At 40.6% G+C, this 21,399-nt stretch overlaps 1 protein-coding gene across 6 annotated transcripts in view; it reads left to right on the forward strand.

Annotated features, from left to right (window-relative positions):
• Positions 1-21,399, forward strand: part of PAM (peptidylglycine alpha-amidating monooxygenase) — a 342,095-nt gene that overhangs the window by 314,438 nt on the left and 6,258 nt on the right. For all 6 annotated transcript variants that reach the window (XM_089313069.1, XM_051853950.3, XM_051853946.3 and 3 more), the window contains 6 exons: positions 1,855-1,927; positions 3,471-3,681; positions 4,099-4,299; positions 7,527-7,642; positions 13,338-13,437; positions 16,131-16,184. In XM_089313069.1, the coding sequence (XP_089169195.1) occupies positions 1,855-1,927; positions 3,471-3,681; positions 4,099-4,299; positions 7,527-7,642; positions 13,338-13,437; positions 16,131-16,184 (755 nt within the window). The remainder of the gene's footprint in view (positions 1-1,854; positions 1,928-3,470; positions 3,682-4,098; positions 4,300-7,526; positions 7,643-13,337; positions 13,438-16,130; positions 16,185-21,399) is intronic.

Consider the following 21,399-nt stretch of genomic DNA (forward strand, 5'->3'; position numbering starts at 1 on the left):
GGAGCAACCGGGACTAGAACCCAGCACCCATATGGGATGCCAGCACCGCAGGCAGAGGATTAACCAAGTGAGCCAGGGCACCAGCCCTTAGGTCCTTTTCCCATTTCATTTCAAAATTGATACAAGTAAATTTCAGATGTTCTCACCACAAAAAGAAAGTATTGGAGGTGAAGGCCATATTAATTAGCTTGATTTAATCATTTCATGTTGTATGATGCATTGTAACATCATATGGTATGCCATAAATAGTTAAGATTATAAAGTTTTAAAAAATAGACTCAGATATAGGCTGGGGTAGATCTAATACATGAAGCTCCAGGTGATTATAGCAGGAATTCAAGCTTGAGAGAGCCATTGATGTACACAGTTAATCAGGTGAGTTGCTGGGCAGCAAGGTCTGATGATTAAAAAAAAAATCCTCAGCAGGAAAGTCATATATTAAGGAAAAAAAGCTTCCCTCTTCCTACCTAAGAGTGAAGGCTAAACAAATGTCACTTTTAGTTTTCCTTAGCAGGTGTGTATAATTTGACTTTGAAAGCTCCTCATCATTTTGTCTTATTCCTAGATGGCATTTAGAGGCAAAAAAAAAAAAAAAAAGTTGGCTGATATTCATGGTCATTGAAAGAAAGGGACACCTGCTCACAAAATGTCCTCGACCGTTGTCCCTGGCTGCTTCAGGAAGCCCCTCCATCTGCTTAGGCATAGGGACAGCTAGTTTCTTTGAAAGGCAAGGATCCACCACTTTGAATGCAGCTGCTAGATGGTAATAATGGGGTTTAAGGTTTTTTAAAAAACAGAGTTCTCAGCTGCTGAGTCAGGAGCCTAATTCTAAGACCAACTACGCCACTCTGTGTGTGAGCCTGCCTCCACTAGGCAGAGGCATCCTGGAGAGAAATCAAGGTGAAGGTGAAACAATTGCCACCAAATCAACCTGGCCATCACTGGGGGATCCATGTTGAAGGCAAATCATAACCTTCTCTTTCAGTCACCAAACAGGGACGTTGATCAGTAAATTAGTCAATGGCAGAATGTTCCAGATGGCTCAGGAAAAAAGAAAAAAAAGAATTGGTGCCCACACAATAGTCAGGCTAGAAGTGGACACATAAGGCTTATGGATTGTCATGTGTCACTGGACAAAAACCACCTTACTATATTGTCCCTGTGTTTGTTAACTCTGTGCAAGTGCCTTAAGCCCAAGGGGCTGCCGTCTGTATGAGCTCCTGTTTGTCTTACTTAGGTCATTCAGATTGATTTGCTAGCTAGATTAACTTTCTCTAATGATGGTCCAGCTTAGAACTTCACTTTGCTTAGAGGATCACAGCCCACATTTGCTGAAAGTTGTTTTATTTGTGTTTTACACAGAACAGTGGGCACTCTTAGAGCTTTGGCATCTATATTTAGCATTTATATTAACAAAATATTATATTGCTTTGGGGTATATTTTTTGAAACTATATTTTATTAGAACTATACAAATACATTACTAGACAACTTGTTTTACAGGTATTTTTAGATGATAATATGTACAATCTTAGACCCTGTTTTTAAATTGGTATTATTTGTATTATATAATCTAACATACTTATAATAAATATCTATGATTTTTACATGACTAAATTTTAACATGACTAAATTTTAACATGACTAAATACTGCTTAAGATTTGTCACAGGGAGATTTCTGTTATAAAAGATATTTTCATTTACCAATTCATTTTGGACTTTTCTGCAATCATACAAGTGTACTTTTATCAATTTATAAATTCATACTGCTTTTAACAACAAATCAGAAAAAAATCCTTCTGTGTGTGCTCTGAGTATAAATACATAATGAAGACAATGGTTTTTGTTTTACAGGTTTTACTTGCCACATGGCCTGAGTGTAGATACTGATGGAAATTACTGGGTCACAGACGTGGCTCTGCATCAGGTAATCTCCCATTTGGCAGTTTTCAGAGAGAAGCTGGCACGGTTAAGCTTTCCAGGTACTCTGCAGCCATTTGAGTTTGTTTCTGTGACCCAGAGAATTTACAACAAAAAAAATGGAACAGCCATGTCTGAGTTCAGGCCATTATAACAAAGTGCTAAGGCTTGGGTGGTTTATTAACAACAGAAAATTCGTTTCTCGCAGATCTGGAGTCTAGAATTGAACCCAGGTATTTCAGTGTGGGACATGGGCATCAAAACTGGCATCTCAACCGTTTGGAAACCCTCACCCCTCTCATGTCCTTTTTTGTTTCTCACAGGGGCACTAATCCCATTCAAGAGGTCTGTACTCCAAGGACCTAATCCCCTCCCAAAGGCTCTACCTCCTGATACCATCAGCTTGGAGGTTAGGATGTCCACAAACGAATTTGAGAGACACACATGCAGCCCATAAGTCCACTTTTGAAATTTTGCTTTTGGCCTTCACTACTAGGGAATGCTAATCTGTAAATCCTCAGCTCCCCTGGGCTGGCAGGAAGCTTAGGGGCCACATGAAACTTTGCTGTGACAACTACATGAGTCCTGCAAGCCTCCTTCTTGGCTTTCTGGATTCGCTTTTACCCCCTTTGTCCCCATGTTTTATTTCTGTTATATCACTTGTGTTGTATATTTGCTTTCCTAACAACCTTATTCTTCTGTAAATTGAGGCAAGGTTTCTAGTAAATACATATTTGTATATAAAAAACTCAAATTTTGGTCCTATTTCAGAGAAATTATTTTTCAATCACAGAAGAGTTACAGAGTCTCCATCCCCTCACCTCACCAAACCATGAACTTGTCAAGTATACTTTTGCAATGCCTATTAGGAGCAGGTGGCAAAAAACCAGGAAGATGAAAGACAAAAACTAGAACTCAGAAGACATAATTATCAAAGTTATTATGTTCTCTTAGCAGTCTTCAAATGTTGTCCCAGTAAACAAAAATTATTGCTCCTGTCTTATCTAGAGAGCATTGTAGCACTTCAGAAAGTTCATGGGAAATGGGATGAAATTGAATACATTTATCTTAGTGCAACAAAGGTTGAAATCCATGCATACAAGGGACTTCCAAAAGGTTCATGACAAATGTGTTTTATGAAAAAAAAAAAAACTTCATCTATTTAAAAAATTTTTTGTACCAAGATATACATATCTTTTAGTCCCACTTCCCACAGACCTTTGAAGTACCCTTGTAATTAGCTAAGGAAAGACAACAAGGAAATGTGGAGATGGGTAGAATAGAATATCCACTCACTTAATGGTCTCCATTCTCCACACATTAACTGGATGATCTTGAGCAAATCCCTACAGCGCCATAGGCTTCATTTATCAAATGAAGCAATCAGACCAGATGATTTGTAGGGTCCCAGCCAGTTGTGAAAAGTAGGTTCTGGGAGCAGACACTCCAGTTGCTTCTGCAAGTGGTCTTGACTATGTTGGGGTGTATGTCTTTTTATGTCTGTAACAACCATGGAAAGTTGGTAAACTTTTTACTCCTTTGGAAAAAAGGTGTTCAAACTGGATCCAAACAGTAAAGAAGGCCCCCTCTTAACCCTGGGACGGAGCATGCAGCCTGGCAGTGACCAGAATCACTTCTGTCAACCCACTGACGTGGCTGTGGATCCAGGCACAGGCGCCATCTACGTATCCGATGGTTACTGCAACAGTCGGATTGTGCAGTTCTCACCAAGTGGGAAGTTCATCACACAGTGGGGAGAAGGTACCCAAAAGCATGACTGATCTGTAATTGTAATTTCAGTGTCACCAGGAACACGTGATTGGCTACCTCTCACAGTGGTGACAATGGAATTGTCCTCTGCAATGAAGCAACCAGGGCCACTGCATGTATGCAGTTGGCTTGGTCACATACAACACACATGCGTGTACACACACATACACGTCTTTGAAGGGAAAAAGAATGCTTCCACCAAAAGTCTTTGTCCAAGTAGAAGACTTGTAATGTATGTGGGGGAAAGAGATATTATGTGATAAACATACATACTGCAGTACATATGTTCCTTCTGGTTCTAGATATTTAACGGTTTACTATCGTGATTTGAGGATATTAGAACACATTAGAGTTAGACTTTGGGTGATTTTATCAAGTGCGTTTCTGAGGCTTTTCTTTGTTTTGTAGAGACTTCAGGGAGCAATCCTAAACCAGGGCAGTTCAGCGTTCCTCACAGCCTGGCCCTTGTGCCCCATTTGGGACAGTTATGTGTGGCAGACAGGGAAAATGGTCGGGTCCAGTGCTTTAACACTGACACCAAAGAATTTGTGAGAGAGATTAAGCACGCGGCATTTGGAAGAAATGTATTTGCAATTTCATACATACCAGGTATTTTCACCTTACTTTTTGTGTTTTGTTGTATTGTATTTTATCCTTAAAAATTATTTAACTTACTCAGTTTTTATAATGTTTTTTCTTTAAAGGGTTATAACAGATCTTAAACTATCTTAAAACTCCAAGTATGTTGTAAATCATTGTCTAATTCAAGTAACAGTTTTCCTCATGCAGAAATAATGAAGAACTCAAAGGATTTAAGAATTGTTCCCGGGGGCCAGTGCTGTGGTGTAACAGGTAAAGTTGCCACCTGCGACACTGGCATCCTGTATGGGCCCTGATTCAAGACCCAGCTGCTCCTCTTCCCATCTAGCTCCTTGCTAATGCTCCTGGGAAAGCAGTGGGAGAAGGCCCAAGTGCTTAGGCCCCTGCACCTGTATGGGAGACCCGGAAGAAGCTCCCGGCTCCTGACTTTGACATGGCCTAGCCCCAACCATTGTGACCATTTAGAAAGTTAACCAGAGGATGGAGGAAGATTTCTCTCCCTCTCATGTGTGTGTGTGTGTGTGTGTGTGTGTGTGTGTGTTTTCCTGTCTCTCTGTAACTCTGCCTTTCAAGTGAATAAAAAAAAGAAAATGTTCCCAAACACAGATTTTCATTTTTCCTTAATTATGATCATCTGGTCTAGTTATTAAATGATTAATATTATGTCTTCACGCATCACCAACAGATGGTAGGTGTCTGATAAAATCACCATTCAGAATAATTGTTTTATACTTTTTAAAAACGGTGGCCAATATTTTTAAAGATAAATATTTTAAATATGTGAGATTTATGTGTAAATGCCAGGAGAAATAACAAGTGCATTATTGAATATTTTTTCTAATTTTCAATACAAATTTTCTTGACTTGTTAAAGATTTATTTATTTATTTGAAAGGCAGAGTTACATAGAAAGAGAGAGGGTGAGAGATATTCCATCCACTGGTTTACTCCCCAAATGGCCACAACAGCCAAGGCAGGCCAGGCTGAAGTTAGGAGCCAGCAGCTTCTTCCGGGCCTCCCATGTGGGTGCAGGTGCCCAAGCACTTGGACCATCCTATGCTGCTTTCCCAGGTGCATTAGCAGAAAGCTGGATCAGAAGTGGAGCAGCCAGGAAGGAGCAGCATCCATTGGGATGCTGGTGCTGCAGGCTATGGCTTTAACCTGCTGAGCCACAGCCAGCCCTAATCTTCTTGACTTTAAGAAATTTCAAAGGAAATTTGAAAAAGTCAAAATGACAAAATAAGATGCACATGATTCATAGTACAAAAAAACAGCTTAAGATTTCTTTAAATGTAAATACATAACAACTGAAAATATATTTTATTTCTAAATATGTATATAATTTTGCAGTATATTTTATTAAGCATATTTACACCCATATTAAATTAGCATCGACTCTTCATAGTCACCATTATAATTATGTCTCTTACTAAAGTTATTATTGAAAGTTGCATATGGCTCCTGTCTTCCCAGGGAGTCCTGAATTAATTTAGGACAAAGACTAAAAGGAGTCAGCTGACTGAATGGGGAGAAAATTTGGCTTCCCCAAGGGATAAGTAATAGAAGATTTTCATTAATGTCAATGAAATTGAATTGTCAGGGTGGTCTTATCTCATATTTAAAGAATAAATTTATCAGGACCATTCACTTTAAAAAGGATGATCAAATTATTAGTGAACCAAAATAAATATAAGAAGAAAAATATTAAGAGAGAAGATGAGAATAAATCTGGCTAAAGACAATCTAAACAAAAGACAGCTCTCTCAATCATATTGCGTAGTAGTATTGATGTTTATAGTGTTGATTCTTTTCATTGTATGATATGCCACAAACATTATGCTATTCTTAAAGCAAGATGAAAGTATTTTCAATGATAAGTCAGTTTTGTATATATTTTATTTATATTTATATATATTTAAATATATTTATATTTATATATTTAATTTTTAAAAACTAATGATCAGTAATATGAATAATTTGAGTGTCTCATCACTATTTCCATTATTTATTATTTTCCTACAAAAATGTTGATTGGAATTAATAGAGATGTTCTGAGATTTTAATTAGGGAAAAGGATATCTTGGATAATTTTAATATGCATCTCACATTTTCTAAGTCCAGTTGTTTAAAATCAGATTTTTAAAACAGTAACTTCACTTACTTTATTTGCATATTTCTTGATTCTACTTGCAGCTATGGTATATGTTACTTTTTAAAAATTATTTATTCAAGAGGTAGACAGATAGACACACAGAGTTCCCAACTGCTAGTTTACTTACCAAATACCTATAAGAACAGGGGTTGGGTCAGGCTGAAGCCAGGAGCTGGGAATCAAGCCTTGTCTCCTATGTGGGTGGCAGGGATGCAACTACTTGCGCCGTCATCTCTGCCTCCCAGGGTCTGCAGTGGCAGAAAGCTGAAGTGTGGAGCCAGAGCTGGGAAGTGAACCCAGGCACTTCGGTGGTGGACAAGAGTGTCTAACTGTTGTCTTTTTTTTTTTTTTTTAAGGCTTATTTATTTATTTGAAAGGGAGAGTTAGAGGGAGAGAGAGAAAGATGGAGAGACAAAGAGAGAGAGAAAATGATCTTCCATCTGCTGATTCACACCCCAAATGGCCACTACAGCTGAGGCTGGGCCATGGCCAAAGCTAGCAGCCTGAAATTCTGTCATGCTCTCTCAGAGGGGTACAGGGACCCAAGTACTTGGGCCATCTTCTGCTGTTTTCCCAGGTGCATTAGCAGAGCTGAATAGGAAGTACAGCAGCCAGGGCTCAATCCAGTGTTCATATGGGATCCCAGCATTGCAAGCAGCTGCTTTACCTACTGCAACACAATACCCGCCCCTTAACTGTCATCGTAACAGCTAGTCCAAACACCTGCCCCTACATATTTTTAAAAGTTATGATGCCCCAAAATAATTCGTCTGAATAACCTGACTTTTCCCAATACCTACTTAGGATGCTTGTGATATCTATGTCTATATAATCAGTGTATTTATATATCAATATCTACGTATTCCTGATTTCTACTATCTTCCTAAATGGAACAGACTTTCCAGTTCCCTAATTCCTTATTGAAAGCTTAGTCCTCTAACTTGGTTGCCCCTGATCTGGTTACTCAATGGAAGGTACCAAGTTGACCCTAAATATATTTTGTGTGTGTATAAAGTACATGCATATATTTGAAGATCAGTTTTATTCATATTCTAAATAAAGGTTAACTGGATGTGTTGTCATAGGTTTGCTCTTTGCGGTGAATGGGAAGCCTTACTTCGGTGAACAGGAACCTGTGCAAGGATTTGTAATGAACTTTTCCAGTGGGGAAATTATAGATGTCTTCAAGCCTGTACGCAAGGTATTCACCTCATTGCCTAGGTTTCCACTTTCATGAAAATAAAACAAAAGTATGAATTTAGGCATTCAATTTGTAGTTGTATAAGCAACAGAAGATCTTTTAGGAGTTACGATAACTTTCTTAACTAGGTTGGTGGGAATATCCTATGATGATGTTTTATTTAGGATAAATGTCTTTGCCTGTTCAGGTTTCTTTAACTGCAAATTAACACTATGCAGTTCTAAGATTCGTAGTGGACTTTGCAGAAGATGGCAGGTTTGAATTGAAATTTCCCAAGAAGTAAGTCTTTTCCCAGTTTCAGCCAAGTAGGGATAACACCACATATGTTAAATGTACTGTTACAGTTCTCTTAGACTCAACAGAAATCTTTGCTGGATTTTTTTTATTGCTATAACTGTACTAAGTGGCAAGACTAGAAAGTAGAATTTATTCAAATTCTAAAGATTTGGTTTACATTAGGCATTAAAGGCTTTTGACTTCATAGAATTTTTATTGTACTGCAGTTGTTTTTACAATGCTTTTTTTGCAAACACACTATCTATGGTTTGGTGTGTCCACAGCCTTTCTAACTTCCCTGTGGACTGTGTCTGTGTATGATGGCCAGAGTGTTCAGAATGCTTATTCACGCTGTACGAATGTGGGTGCATTTGCTTGGGGCACCGCAGTTGTAAAAAGTTCAACCTGCTAAAGCGATACACATAAATGTACTTTTCAAAATATGTGGAAACTGATTGGCTTTCTTGGTTCAAAATGCAATTGTCATAAGTCACTAGGAAAAGTATATCTTGATGCTTGTAATTCTTACTCTTTTTTTAAAGATTTCTTTATTTATTTGAAAGTCAGAGTTACACAGAGAGAGGAGAGGCAGAGAGAGAGAGAAAGGTCTTCCATCCACTGGTTCACTCCCCAAATGGCCGCAACGGCCGGAGCTGTGCTGATCTGAAGCCAGGAGCTTATTCCAGGTCTCCCACATGGGTGCAGGGGCCCGAGGACTTGGGCCATCTTCTACTGCTTTCCCAGGCCACAGCAGAGAGCTGGATCAGAAGTGGAATAGCTGGGTCTTGAACCAGCGCCCATTTGGGATGCTGGCGCTTCAGGACAGGGCATTAACCCGCTGCGCCACAGCGTCAGCCCCTATAGTTCTTATTCTTTATGATTCCAAATTCACTAGATTTAAAAAAAAAAAACTTTAAATGCCTCAGTATTTTAGCAGTTTGTTAGAATACCAACCACAAGTCTGAGGCTTATCACATTTCATCCAAAAGATATGTATGAAGATACTTCAAAAAGTTCATGGAAATGCATATTAGAAAAACATTATTTATGAAATTAAAAAATTTTGTACCAAAATAAACTTAACCTTCTAGTTCTGTTTTTCCACAGACTTTTTGAAATACCTTCTCAAAAACACTTACTCGGGGTCAGGCCTTGTGCCACAAAGTGAGGATAGAAGAGCAAGCTGTACAGAACACAGCCTCATCCCCAGTGGAGCTTCTAGCACAAGTTCCAGGATCTGATTCAAACATTCTGAATCTAAAGATTCCAGTAAAAGTTCCTATCTTTGGTTTTCAGTGCATATTCTAGCCTAAGATTTTGTCATGAAAATATTTCACCTGAAAAAAAATAAGCAGTCAAATATCAGATCCTGAAAGCCCTTCAGAGAAAATTCATGACCCTGATTACTGTACAGGTCTTCGTTGATTAACTGATCTTTCTTATTGTCCCCTGGAGCGAATTGACTCATATCTATTGATAAAGAAGGTGAGAGGCTTGGCTTCTTCCAGGTCTGCACTTTGTGTTACTGGAATGTTTACCTTCTCTACCTTTTAATGATAATGTAATGTCTGAACCAGAATATTAAGGTTTTTTCTTTCAGATTTTTTATTTATTTATTTGAGAGGTAGAGTTACAGACAGTGAGAGGGAGAGACAGAGCGAAAGGTCTTCGTTCCGTTGGTTCACTCCCCAAATGGCTGCAACAGCCAGAGCTGCACTGATCCGAAGCCAGGAGCCAGGAGCTTCTTCTGGGTCTCCCATGTGGGTGCCAATGCCCAAGGACTTGGGCCATCTTCTACTGCTTTCTCAGGCCATAGCAGAGAGCTGGATTGGAAGAGGAGCAGCCAGGACTAGAACCAGCGCCCATATGGGATGCCAGCGCTGCAGGCAGAGGATTAACCTACTGCACCACAACGCCAGCCCCCAGAATATTAAGTTTTAATTCAAATATGCATCTAGAAACCAAAACTAAGTGCTAAGCAAGAGGCTAGATTCTTTTTTTAAAAAAAAAATTATTTATTTATTTGAAAGGCAGAGTTACACAGAGAGAAGGAGAGGCAGAGAGAGAGAGAGAGTGAGCGAGAGAGAGAGGTCCTACATCCAATCGTTCACTCTCCAGTTGGCCGCAACAGCCGGAGCTAAGCCTATCCGAAGCCAGGATCCAGGAGCTACTTCCAGGTCTCCCATGTGGGTGCAGTGGCCCAAGGACTTGGGCCATCTTCTACTGCTTTCCCAGGCCACAGCAGAGAGCTGGATCAGCAGTAGAGCAGCCAGGACTTGAACCGGCATCCATATGGGATGCTAGCACTGCAGGCAGTGGCCTTACCCACTACGCCACAGCACCAGCCCCGAGGTTAGATTCTAAATTCTCTCATAAAAATGTGAATAGTCCTGAATTAAAATTGCAGAAAGTGTTGTGCATATCCATCAGCATTCATCAAACATCCAACCATCAATGTGTCATAACATGTGGGCCGATAGAACAAACTTGCAAAGAATCTCACTCCAAGAAGAAATTTGCTTTTTCTTTTAGTAAACAAGTCTTGATATTACACAGAAATACAGAAAAGTATTCCATGCTGACTCAATAGACTAAAATCAGTTCATGAATCTCAAACTTTTCGTTTAATTAGATTATCATCCCAAAGATTAAGTTTGGGTGAAGTAAATAATATGGTGTATTGACTCTGGTATAATGGGAGAGTCATCTTTTAAGTCACAGGTCAAGTTTTACATACTGGGTGCCTCTGTGCATATCCACTATATTTATTTCCCCATGTATTTTGGATTTCCTTCTACTACTGTATTCTTTAAAAATGCTTACACCTGATACATGACCTCCATCTTCACATCTGTGCTGGGAAACCAAGACAGTAGGACAGGTTCAGTCAGATGGGATCAGAAAGCTGGGAGGGAAGCATACACGTAGTTCCCTCCTGAGCTCTTCCTTCATAATCACAGAAAAGGACTGGGTTGGTGCTCAGAGTCTGCCTCCATTCACATCCCAGAAGATCTTGTCTTCCTTCTTCTATAAGCAGCTCATGTGGAAAAGGAAGGGAATGATCCCCACGCCTCCAATACCAAAACAAAGAGCACTAGCCCAGATTCATGTTAATTTCCCAGCCTTTACAGTGCAGATTAGAATTAGATTATTTGAAAATATTTGAGCTACCTGATTCACAGAAGTTAAATTGCTTGTCCAAGTCTCCCCATAGTAACTAGCAGACCTGGTCTTTCAGCTTCTAAAATGTACAGAACTTTTAATCCCTTTTAATCTCTCAGGTACACTTTTGGATAGCTAGGGCTACGTTAAGCCAGAACGTAAACACAGAGAAACTTCTTGGAAGAACTATTTACTTAATATTAAGTAGGCTTAACCATAATTAGTTTATTAAAGCAAAGATAGTTGTGAAATGGAATACAACACAAATTCCTTATGAGTTTTCTTTTAAATAAAATACAAGATTTTGAGGACAGGTTGCCCTGGGCCTTGTTGCCGGATGCCTAGGAAGATGCTGTCATTCTTTTCTCCTGTCAATTATATTTTACTCCAGATATCTAAAGAGAAGAATTTGCAGAGCCTGATTAGATGATCTTTACATCTGTTCCACTTGAAAGCCAAAAGCTTAATCCCAAAGCTTATCAACATAATTTTCTGTTTCAAATGATACAAAGCAATGGAATAGTTCAGTAGAATGATTAAAATGATAAATGAGAGACTTACCATTATTTGAACATTACACAGTGTACCCCTCCCCCCATAAGCATGAACCTTTTTTTAGATAGAATTTTTTTTTTTTTAGGAAATAGTGATTTTAAATATAAGACGGTAGGTAGTTGCGTGCCTGTGGTTGCAATAGGAGTGGAGGCCCTGAAGGGCCACACACTAACCTTGCACCTGGAGGCCTACAGCGGCCCCAAAGTACGGTATTCCCAACAGAACCAACCCCCTTGTCTCCATGGCTCAGTCTGAGAACCACAGAGGGAGGTTTGTTAATAAGGATAGCCTCGGATCTAGGACATCCTGTGGTCGACTTAAAGAAAAGTCCCTAGCCAATGAGTGGTTCACACATTTCCCCCCTCACATATATTCCCCCACCATTAAAATCTTTTTCCTATCAGAAAATAGGAAACCTGTTCAGAGAACGTCTTAAGGTGTAAAACAGAAACTGCCTTTTGCAAGGCTGTTGCCACCCATCCACAGAACTTAAAATACAGATGAAATTTAATGACAAACCTGTGGGATTTCCACGTGGCAACATGTGATCTCTGGCTCTCTGGCCTTCCCTGCACATGGGGCACCACTCCTTCAAATCGGCTCAAGGAAAGAGCCTCATGGCACAGCTGTCTCATTTTGCTTTTCAACATGACAAACTGTTGCCAATTTGTAAAGCACAGTAGTGCCTCCGAAGCATGTGTGGTTCTTCCGGCCCTCCCAAACTGAGCCAAGAGCCTCAACCATGCCCTTGGTTCACAGCACACCCTAGTGGGCAGAGGTTGGCTGAGACGCCTACAGCCTGGGAAATGTTCCTGTTCCTACTCACTGGTCGTATTTTGAGAACTGTGTATTCAGGCAGGCCTCGCTGGCCTCCGTGGTGACAGACATTATCCACAACCTGCCAACTGGCAACCCCAGGGCACCTTTGGATGGTTCAGGAGACAGATGGAAATGTCAGCAGCACACCAACAAGGCCTGCGGGTCCAGGAATTAGCTCAGTGACCCCCAAGGAGGTCACATGAAGCACCCACATCTCCTGTGTCCTCACGACTGAGACAGCAATGATTTTAAATGAAGAACTACATGAAAGCACAGGACATCTTAAGTCGGAAGTAGGTGGAAGCATGTGCTTCCTTTGCTGGCTCAAAATATTGCGAACATCAGACTTCCGGGATATAAAGCCCACTTTGCCGCCTATCTCCTAGCATAGACTAGCAATAATTTAAGTCCCCCAAGTCTTCGAAATGGTTCCTTTTATCAGCAGTGCACAAATAAAAGATAGCATGTGCTAACTTGGTGAGAATAATAACAAAAATTAATCTCTGGTCCTTTTGACTTCAACAGATTGAAGCAGGCAAATTGTTAGTAAAAAAATAGAAGAAATAGGAAGGCAAAAAAACATAAGTAACTAGGTAGGCAACATAGCACTGAGTCAACATCTCCTTGGGAATCTCCTTTGACTTGTTAAAGATTGAAAAGTCCATGGTGAGTGTTCCTTAGCATTTTCCAAAGCTTAAGCAGAGTCAGTCCTGAATGAATGAATGAACGTCTCCCCTTGGCATGGAGTTGCTTTGATGAGAACTGCTGTTGCTGTGGGTTGACTGATAAGCTTAGCATTCTGTCGCGTGCTCTGCTGCCCTGCCTGCGGGTGGGGCGGTGCGGAACAGCCTCCTGCTCAACGTGTGGCTCCTTCCCTTGGCAGCGTTTTGACATGCCTCATGACATCGTTGCTTCTGAAGACGGGACTGTGTATGTTGGAGACGCTCAGACCAAAACCGTGTGGAAGTTCACCTTGACGGAAAGTACGGATTTTATGCATCATTGTCCACGTTTCCCCTCCTGTTTACTGTTTAAAGCCATGTGAAGCCAACGCATTTGCATGGCCTTCTATCTCTTTGTTGATGAGAAAATGGAAAATCAAGGTATAAGGCGGTTGCTAGAAGATCTATTTGGTGTCCCTTTCAGGGAATCAGCTAATTTTGAAGAAGTAGAAAGATCTTTTTGGCATTTTTCCCCTGATTTCCAGAGATATTCCACCGGAAAGTCTTGATATCCGAAGTAATGCCTGCTACATAAAGAGCCAGCGTGGTCCCAGAGGAGACAGCCTTGGTGAAGAGAGGGGCTGCCTTGTTTCCATGAGGCTACTCCTGCGTGGCTCTGCATTGCTCAGCAGCCGCTGTGCATGCAGGGACGGCAGCATCTGTGTTAGACGCATTATCCCAAACAGGAAGCGCTCTGCATTCCCCATTTAGACTTCAGCTTTCCCTAAACACTGAATTGCTGTATTTTCATGCAACTTACAATTTTTTCTGAAGACAAATTTGCTTTATCAGAATCCAGCCAGCTGGTTTGGGAATTGTCTAATTGCAATTCGTATATTACTAATTCTATTAAAATATATGTATTTGGAAGGCAGAGTGCAGCAAGAAGGAGAGAGAGAGGGAGAGATGGAGAGAGGGAGAGAGAGAGAGAGAAAGAGAGAGAGAGAGAGAGAGAGAGAGAGAGATTTGCATCTGCTGGTTCACTCCCCAAATGGCCACAATGGGTAGAGCTAGGCCAAACCAAAGCCAGGAGTCTGGAACTCCATCCAGGTCTCCCACATGGGTGGCAGGGGCCCAAGTACTTGGACCTCTTCTGCAGCTTTCCCAGGCATATTAACAAGGAGCTGGATGAGAAGCAGAGCAGCCTGACCACCAGCAGCCCTCAAATATGCTGATGTGGCATACAGCAGCTTAACCCATTGTGCCACAATGCCAATGGGTTACACACATGTAATTCTTAAAAAGTATACTAACCTAACTCCTGATACAATGCTAAGAAAAATAAGTTTTCTAAATTGAACTGTGCTGAGTGCTTACTGAGCTTCCAGCCTCTATGTCCAGAAATGCTTTTAAAATTGAGCAGGGTCCAAACAATTGGAGATTGAAGATAAAGAAAAGAATTGAGGATGGTAAATTTGAAGCAGCAGGAGCTGCAGCAGGCAGTACTAGATAGAGAACTAGTAAGAACATGTAAACTTGATGAAGAAAAGAAACGTTAATTATAACAAGGAAAGAAAAGAAATTTTAACAAAGGAAAGTAAGTCAGAATGCAGAACATTTTTTAAAAAGATTATTTTATTCATTTAAAATGAAGAATTATAGAGAGGGAAAGCTAGACAGAGAGAGAGAGAGATCTTGTATCTGCTAGATAACTCCCCAAATGGCCTCAACAGCTGGGGCTTAGCCAGGCCGATACCAGGAGCCCTTTCTGGGTCTCTCATGTGGGTGCAGGGGCCCACGCACTTAGGCCACCTTCCACTGCCTTCCCAGGCACATTAGCAGGGAGTTGGAATGGAAATGGAACAGCTAGGACTCAGAGTAGTGCCCATATGGAATACTGGCATTGCGGGCGTCAGCTTAACCCGTTACACCTCAGCACCAGCCCCTAAAGAATGCAGAACTTTAATCATATATAAGTTTTGAAGCCAAATTACTTTGGTAATTGCTGTCTTCAGAGCTGTCCTTTAAGGAACCTTTGCAGGGTTCCTTTGAGTCACTGGCAAGGATTGAGTTCACCCAGGTGCCTGTTGATTATTCTGAGGCAGCAATAGCTGCACATTTCCCATGCAAGGGTGACCGCCTCACCACTCACATCCCCAGAGAGGATCCAGAAAGTGTGGGCACTGTCCACTGTCCCAGATGGGAAAGCATGTGGATGGATAATTCCCAGATGCAAAGCCAAACTCAGGGTTTTCAGTACCCTCACCCCTGCAGATGCCCAAGTACTGTTAAAGAAGGCAAAGACTTGAAAATTTGCAGCTATGAGTATGATCCCTGAACTCATGAAGAGTCCAGTGTGAGCCCCTTTATACCACCCTAGTGGTGGATGTGCAGGAGAGATGATATCTGAGTGACATGGGGAGGATTTTCAAAACACGTGGCTAACCCCACTCGAGATGTGCAGAAAGACAGGTGACGGCAAGTCTTCCCCGGTGGTTTTGAGACGTCTCCTGCAATAGAGCAGTCAGTTTCAAATCTGAAACGCCCTCTCTGTGGTTCCAAGTGTGGCGATTCTGGAAGACTGCACCTCTGGACCAGGAACACTGCCATCAGGGACTCAACCAGTGTGCCCTGTGTTTGAATTCTAAGACTTTAACAGGGCAAACCCACCTGTGACAACTGGAAGACTGGTGCTCCAGTGTTGCAGAGCTGGTTATGGGTCTAAGACATCCGCCCACTTGCAGATAGAACTACTGCACTTATTTCAGAAATGGCACAGTAGCACAGTATTATGATCTCCACAAGGAAAAGCTCATTCTAAATATGCTCAGAAACATTGTTTTTGTTTTCTGTAGGAGATGTTATTCAGGATTCATGGACCTAGCACCTAATGATTTGTATCAATTCTTTTCTAACAAAATAATGCATTTGATGAATTTAGGAGATATTTTCTAATATGGAAGTTTTCAAATATTGTTTTTCCAAGATTCTCATTTCTTTCTCTGGTGTTACAGAAATGGAGCATCGATCAGTTAAAAAGGCTGGCCTTGAGGCCCATGATGTTAAAGGTTAGTGAAATTCCTCTTAGGACTTGGAAACCAAAGGCTGTTTGTGTTAATTCTCTTTTGAGTCTTGATTGCAACTTTAAAAATCACGGGGATAAAAAAGATAATATCTGGTAAATTATCCGTGACTCCTGCTTTGTACTGAACATGTAAATCTGCACGTTGCCGCTGCTTTCTCTGCTAAATGGAGTATTTATGATGAACTCAAATCACTGATTTCAAGTGACAGACGTGATTGGAGATGGAATAAATCCATAACCAGTGAGCCAGAGACATTCAGAGAGGAAAAAAGTCAATCAGTCACTTAAGGAAGGGAAACAGGAAAAATATCATTCAGCGTACTGGGAAAGGCCTTTCATTAATGAACTCTAACAGAAAGCAGTGAAAATATCTTTGGTGAGATAATGTTATTGGGGTCTGGAAACATTAGCTCATTCCTAAGCTCCTATTTTAATACCATTCAGTGCAATGATTTCCCAAGTACTTTCTATGTATGAGGCACTATAAGAGGTCAAAGGGAAATGAAACTATGCCTGACCTCAAGGGATGTACAACGTGGAAGAAGAGGGAGAGAAAGAGAGAAGGGAAGAGAGAGAGACTGATTGATTGATTGATTGATACACACATAAATACCAATAAGTATATCATTGCTTTGGAATATCAGGAATGAGGACATGAGATTTAGTTCCTGCTGAGCAACCACTGGGTTTATCATTATATTATTTTCTTCCTTGCTAGAATGTTTATTTTTGTACATTTTCTGCTGTTTGCAGGAGTTTTATGTGTCGTTTATTCAAAAAGTTCATGGAAAATGGAATCCTATATATGAGTTCTTCAAAAAGATTTTAGAAAATGCATATTATGAAAAAATACGTGGATTTCAATATTTGGGGCAACAAAAACAACTTTGAATTCAATTTTCCATGAACTTTTTGAACTCACAGTTGGGAATCCCCCCCCCCCCCGGTCTCTTGTGAGACGCTCCTAAGTTTTAAGTGACAAAAGGATTCTATTATTAGTCGTGGTGCAATGATTCACCTAGATATTTGAACTGAACTCTAGGCTTACTTCTTTTCCTTTCTTGTGAAAGCAGGAAAAAAGAGATGAAAACAAGCAAGAACCAAGAGGAAGTGTAGGGATTTTTATCTAGGAACCAAAGATAATATAGCTGATAAGAAAATATAGCTGGCTTCCAGGTTGAAAGGGGAAAGATAATATTATAAAATAAATGAATGGCAATTGTTCAGCTTTTGTACTGACTTCACCGGGTGACTCATGCTCATGTAGTGATTCCCTGATTTCCTATCATTGTTATATACAAAATTATCTGTAAGTTCTGTTTCTCGCAGAACAAATATGTTGGTAAAGATATTATTGTTAGTAATAGCTACTACTCATGGAGCACTAATGATGGACTCTACCTAAATTATCAAGTTTATGACCACATGATAGTTGCAGTTATCCCCATTTTCCAGATAAGGAAGTTGAGGATCAGAATTGCTTCTGAATTCATAGGACTCAGAGCCAGGTTTTAAACCAAGGAGCTGGTGTTTGTGGTAACAGTGGGATATGCTGCCGCCTACGACACCAGCATCCTATGTGAGCACCGTTCAAGTCCTGACTGCTCCACTTATAATCCAGCTCCCTGCTAATGTGCTTGAGAAAGCCACAGATGCTCCAACTGCTTGGAGCCCTGCCACTCACATGGGAGACCAGGATGGAGTTCCAGACCCCTGGCTTCAGCCTGGCACAGCCCTGTCCTGGTCATTGCGGCCATTTGGGGAGTGAACCAGTGAATGGAAGACCTCTCTCGCTCGCTCGCTCTCACTCTCACTCTGCCTTCCAAATAAATAATCTTTAAAAATAAATAAATAAAATAAACCAAAGTCTTTTGAATGCCAGAGCCTGAGCTGTTAACCACTATTTCTGTACTGTTAAGGTTGAGAGTGGTGCCAAGAGTTTGTGCACTATAAATGCTTCCAAATATTGTGGTTTGGGGAAGATCATTTATTTTGAAACCCTGAAAATTTCAAATTGGTCTGAAGTCATTTCTAAGATCCCTCCAAAAAAATCAGCATTGCATGGGTTGGCCTGTTGAGAACAGCCCAGCCATACTGACCTCCTCTTGGCTGGTCAGTGAGGGATGAGTAACGATCTCTTGCAGGTCTGAGCCCATTGGGTTGGAAAACCTCTCGGCTTTGTGGCAGAATCCAGCAGTTCAAACAGTAAATTTTAATTGAAATGTTATCATGATGGGCCAGTCATGAACTGACATGAAGTTGTTCTACTCGTAGGACCATAGAACTCTCATTAAATCTTTCTCTTTTTTTTAAAGATGTATTTATTTATTTGAAAGGCAGAGTTACCGAGAGGCAGAAGCAGAGAGAGAGAGAGGGAGAGAAGTCTGAAGTCTTCCATTCACTAATTCACTCCCCAAATGGCCACAAAGGCTGGAGCTGGGCCAATCTGAAGCCAGGAGCCAGGAGCTTCTTCCAGGTCTCCCATACAGTGCAGGGGCCCAAGGAGTTGAGCCATCTTCTACTGCTTTCCCAGGCCATCAGCAGAGAGCTGGATTGGAAGTGGAGCAGCCAGGATTTGAACCAGCGCCTATATGGAATGCCAGCACTGTAGGCAGTGACTTTACCCACTGTGCCACAGCACCAGCCCCCAATCTTTCATTTTTACAATTTATTTATTTTGAAAGGCAGAGGGATCTCCCATGTGCTGGTTCACTCCCCAGATGCCCGTAACAGCCAGGGCTGAAACTGGGAGCCAAGAGCTCACTCCAGGAATCCTGTGTGGGTGGCAGGGACCAACCACTTGAGTCATCACCTACTGCTTCCCTGGGTGAACCTTAGCAGGAAGCTAGAATTGGCAGCAGAGGCAGGACTTAAACAGGTACTCTAATATGGGATGTGGGCATCCCAAGCAGCTTGCTAACCACCCCTAAACCATAGATTTTTAAATTATTCTGGTTCCACAAAGGAATATAAATCATGCTAGGTCTCTAAATTATATCTCTTAAAAATACCATGAAGTTTAATTCAAAACCACCCTTTACAAAAGAGATGGAGACACACTATCCCAGATTTATAGCCTGTGGATACATGTCAATTTTAAATCTGCCAATTCGAGTCACCTTTGGTGACACCTTTCCCCCCCATGAATGGTCATGAAACTGATCAATAGGAACAGGGGTTCAGGACCAATGTGCCAAGGAACTGGCCAGAATAAGAGAATTTGATATATTTAAAAAATAATAATGTAGGAAAGACATTTTCATGTCAAATAAAGTTATTAGGAATAAAACAGATATGCTAATACTGTCCCACAAGTCTATACGACCCATTCCATCCCCCAGTTAAAGATGCTGAAGATGGTCAGTCTCAAGAAAACCTTTAAAAACTTCCCTGGTGCAGTCAGCTTCCAACGCCTTATAAGGAACAATATATTGTAAGGAGCACATTACATTTCACAAGAGAAAGGAATGATCTCATTCTATAATTGCTTTCCACTGTCTTCTAGAGTGTTACTTGCCAGTTTGCCAACCTCCAGCCTTGTCCTGCCTAAAATGAACTGGGTAACATTGCTATGCTGCTGAATTAAGAATGTCCCTCCTTTTCCAATTTCAAATGGTCTCTGGGCCTCTTCCCACTGTCATGGGTTTGAGATATGCACATACTTCTACACAAATACTTTATGACCTTCATGGAAAAATGAAATTAGCAGACAAATTTATTTTGGTGCAAAAAAACTCTTGAAATCCAGGTATAGTTTTTCTAAGTACACATTTTCCATGAACTGTTTGAAGAGCTCTCATATATGCACACCACACAAAATGGCCAGCCTCCTATTCTCTATTTATTCTATTTATTTATATAAAAGCAGAGAGAAAGAGAAAGAACTTCCATCTGCTCGTTCACTTCCCAGATGTTATACATATAGTTACATATCAGCTTTTCAAAATCATGTTTATTTCCAAACACACAGATAAATGTTGTAAGAGCTTTTGCTCCTTTAAGACCGTAAGTCATTTTTATTCTAGCTAGACTACTTCCAGCATCATGTATGGCTTAGAACAGAGTCGTGCTAGGTACCCACTGCCGTCCCAAATGCGCACAGCATGCTAACTTCTTCACTCCCAAGCCATCAAGGATGCTCCAAATTACTGGTATATTATTAATGAAAGAATTTAGGATAAAGAGTGAAAGTGTCAATATTTAGATGATTCTTTATGTTTTGAGGGTAATTCTTAGACTCTTTAGTGACACATATTGTCCTAGGTTTCTTACTTCATCTATAGCAGCTCCTGAGAACAGCCACAGTGTTGCTTTTATATCTGTCTATCATCTATCTATCTATCTATCTATCTAATATGAAATGTAGAATGTTTAGCCTCCTTTTTAAGACTATAGAGCATCTTTTAAATCTTAAATATATTCCCAAAGTTGCAATGTTCAAATATTTTTAGTAAATGCCACTTCAAGTACCAGAAGAGGTGTAGAAATCAAGACAATTTAAAGTGCTGTGTGCATATCTTAGCAAGAGCAAGTTCATTGACTCACTCTTATCATACTCTGAATGCTAAACTGATTCTTTTTGTCATCTGTTACCCAAACCAGCCACCCACAGTTCTTTCCATAATGGAGCCCAATCCTAGCTTTGCCTTATCAAAAAAAAAAAAAAAAAAAAAAAAAGCCTAGATAATAGATAGGCGCTGGTGTAGCCATTATATTAGGTACAGCCAAAACCATAAATGAAAGGTAGGGAATAGTAGGTGATTACTCTTCAAACAAAACAAACCATCTTCCAAAGCAAACACGCTCTTGAATACCACGCTACCTCGTTGGCTTATGTTTTCTAATCCCATTTTCTATATATTGTTAGTTTCCTACTTAAACATAAAGCAATGTTATCTATATTTTCTAGAATTACAAAGAAAAGTACCACACTGTGACCAGGAAGAGTAGGAGTCACACTTGTATTCCCTTTGGGAACTGAGACTTAGAAAGGTTGAATTTGAACCACTTGGTCCAGGAACCAATCCCTTTCCTTCTCTGGCATTCAGATTTCAAGAGCCATTTGAGTGGACAAAGGAGAGAGTATGGGTCCTCCTTAACCATAGTTGAGAGAAGGAAGTGAAGCCATTCGCACAGCGGTGTTCATGAGAGTGCCTACTCATGGGCTGGAAGGGATGCTTAGGGCAGAATGATGTGTG

Source organism: Oryctolagus cuniculus, chromosome 14 (assembly GCF_051225735.1).
Source record: "Oryctolagus cuniculus isolate XC-2025 breed Fujian yellow rabbit chromosome 14, ASM5122573v1, whole genome shotgun sequence".
Lineage (NCBI taxonomy): Eukaryota > Metazoa > Chordata > Mammalia > Lagomorpha > Leporidae > Oryctolagus > Oryctolagus cuniculus.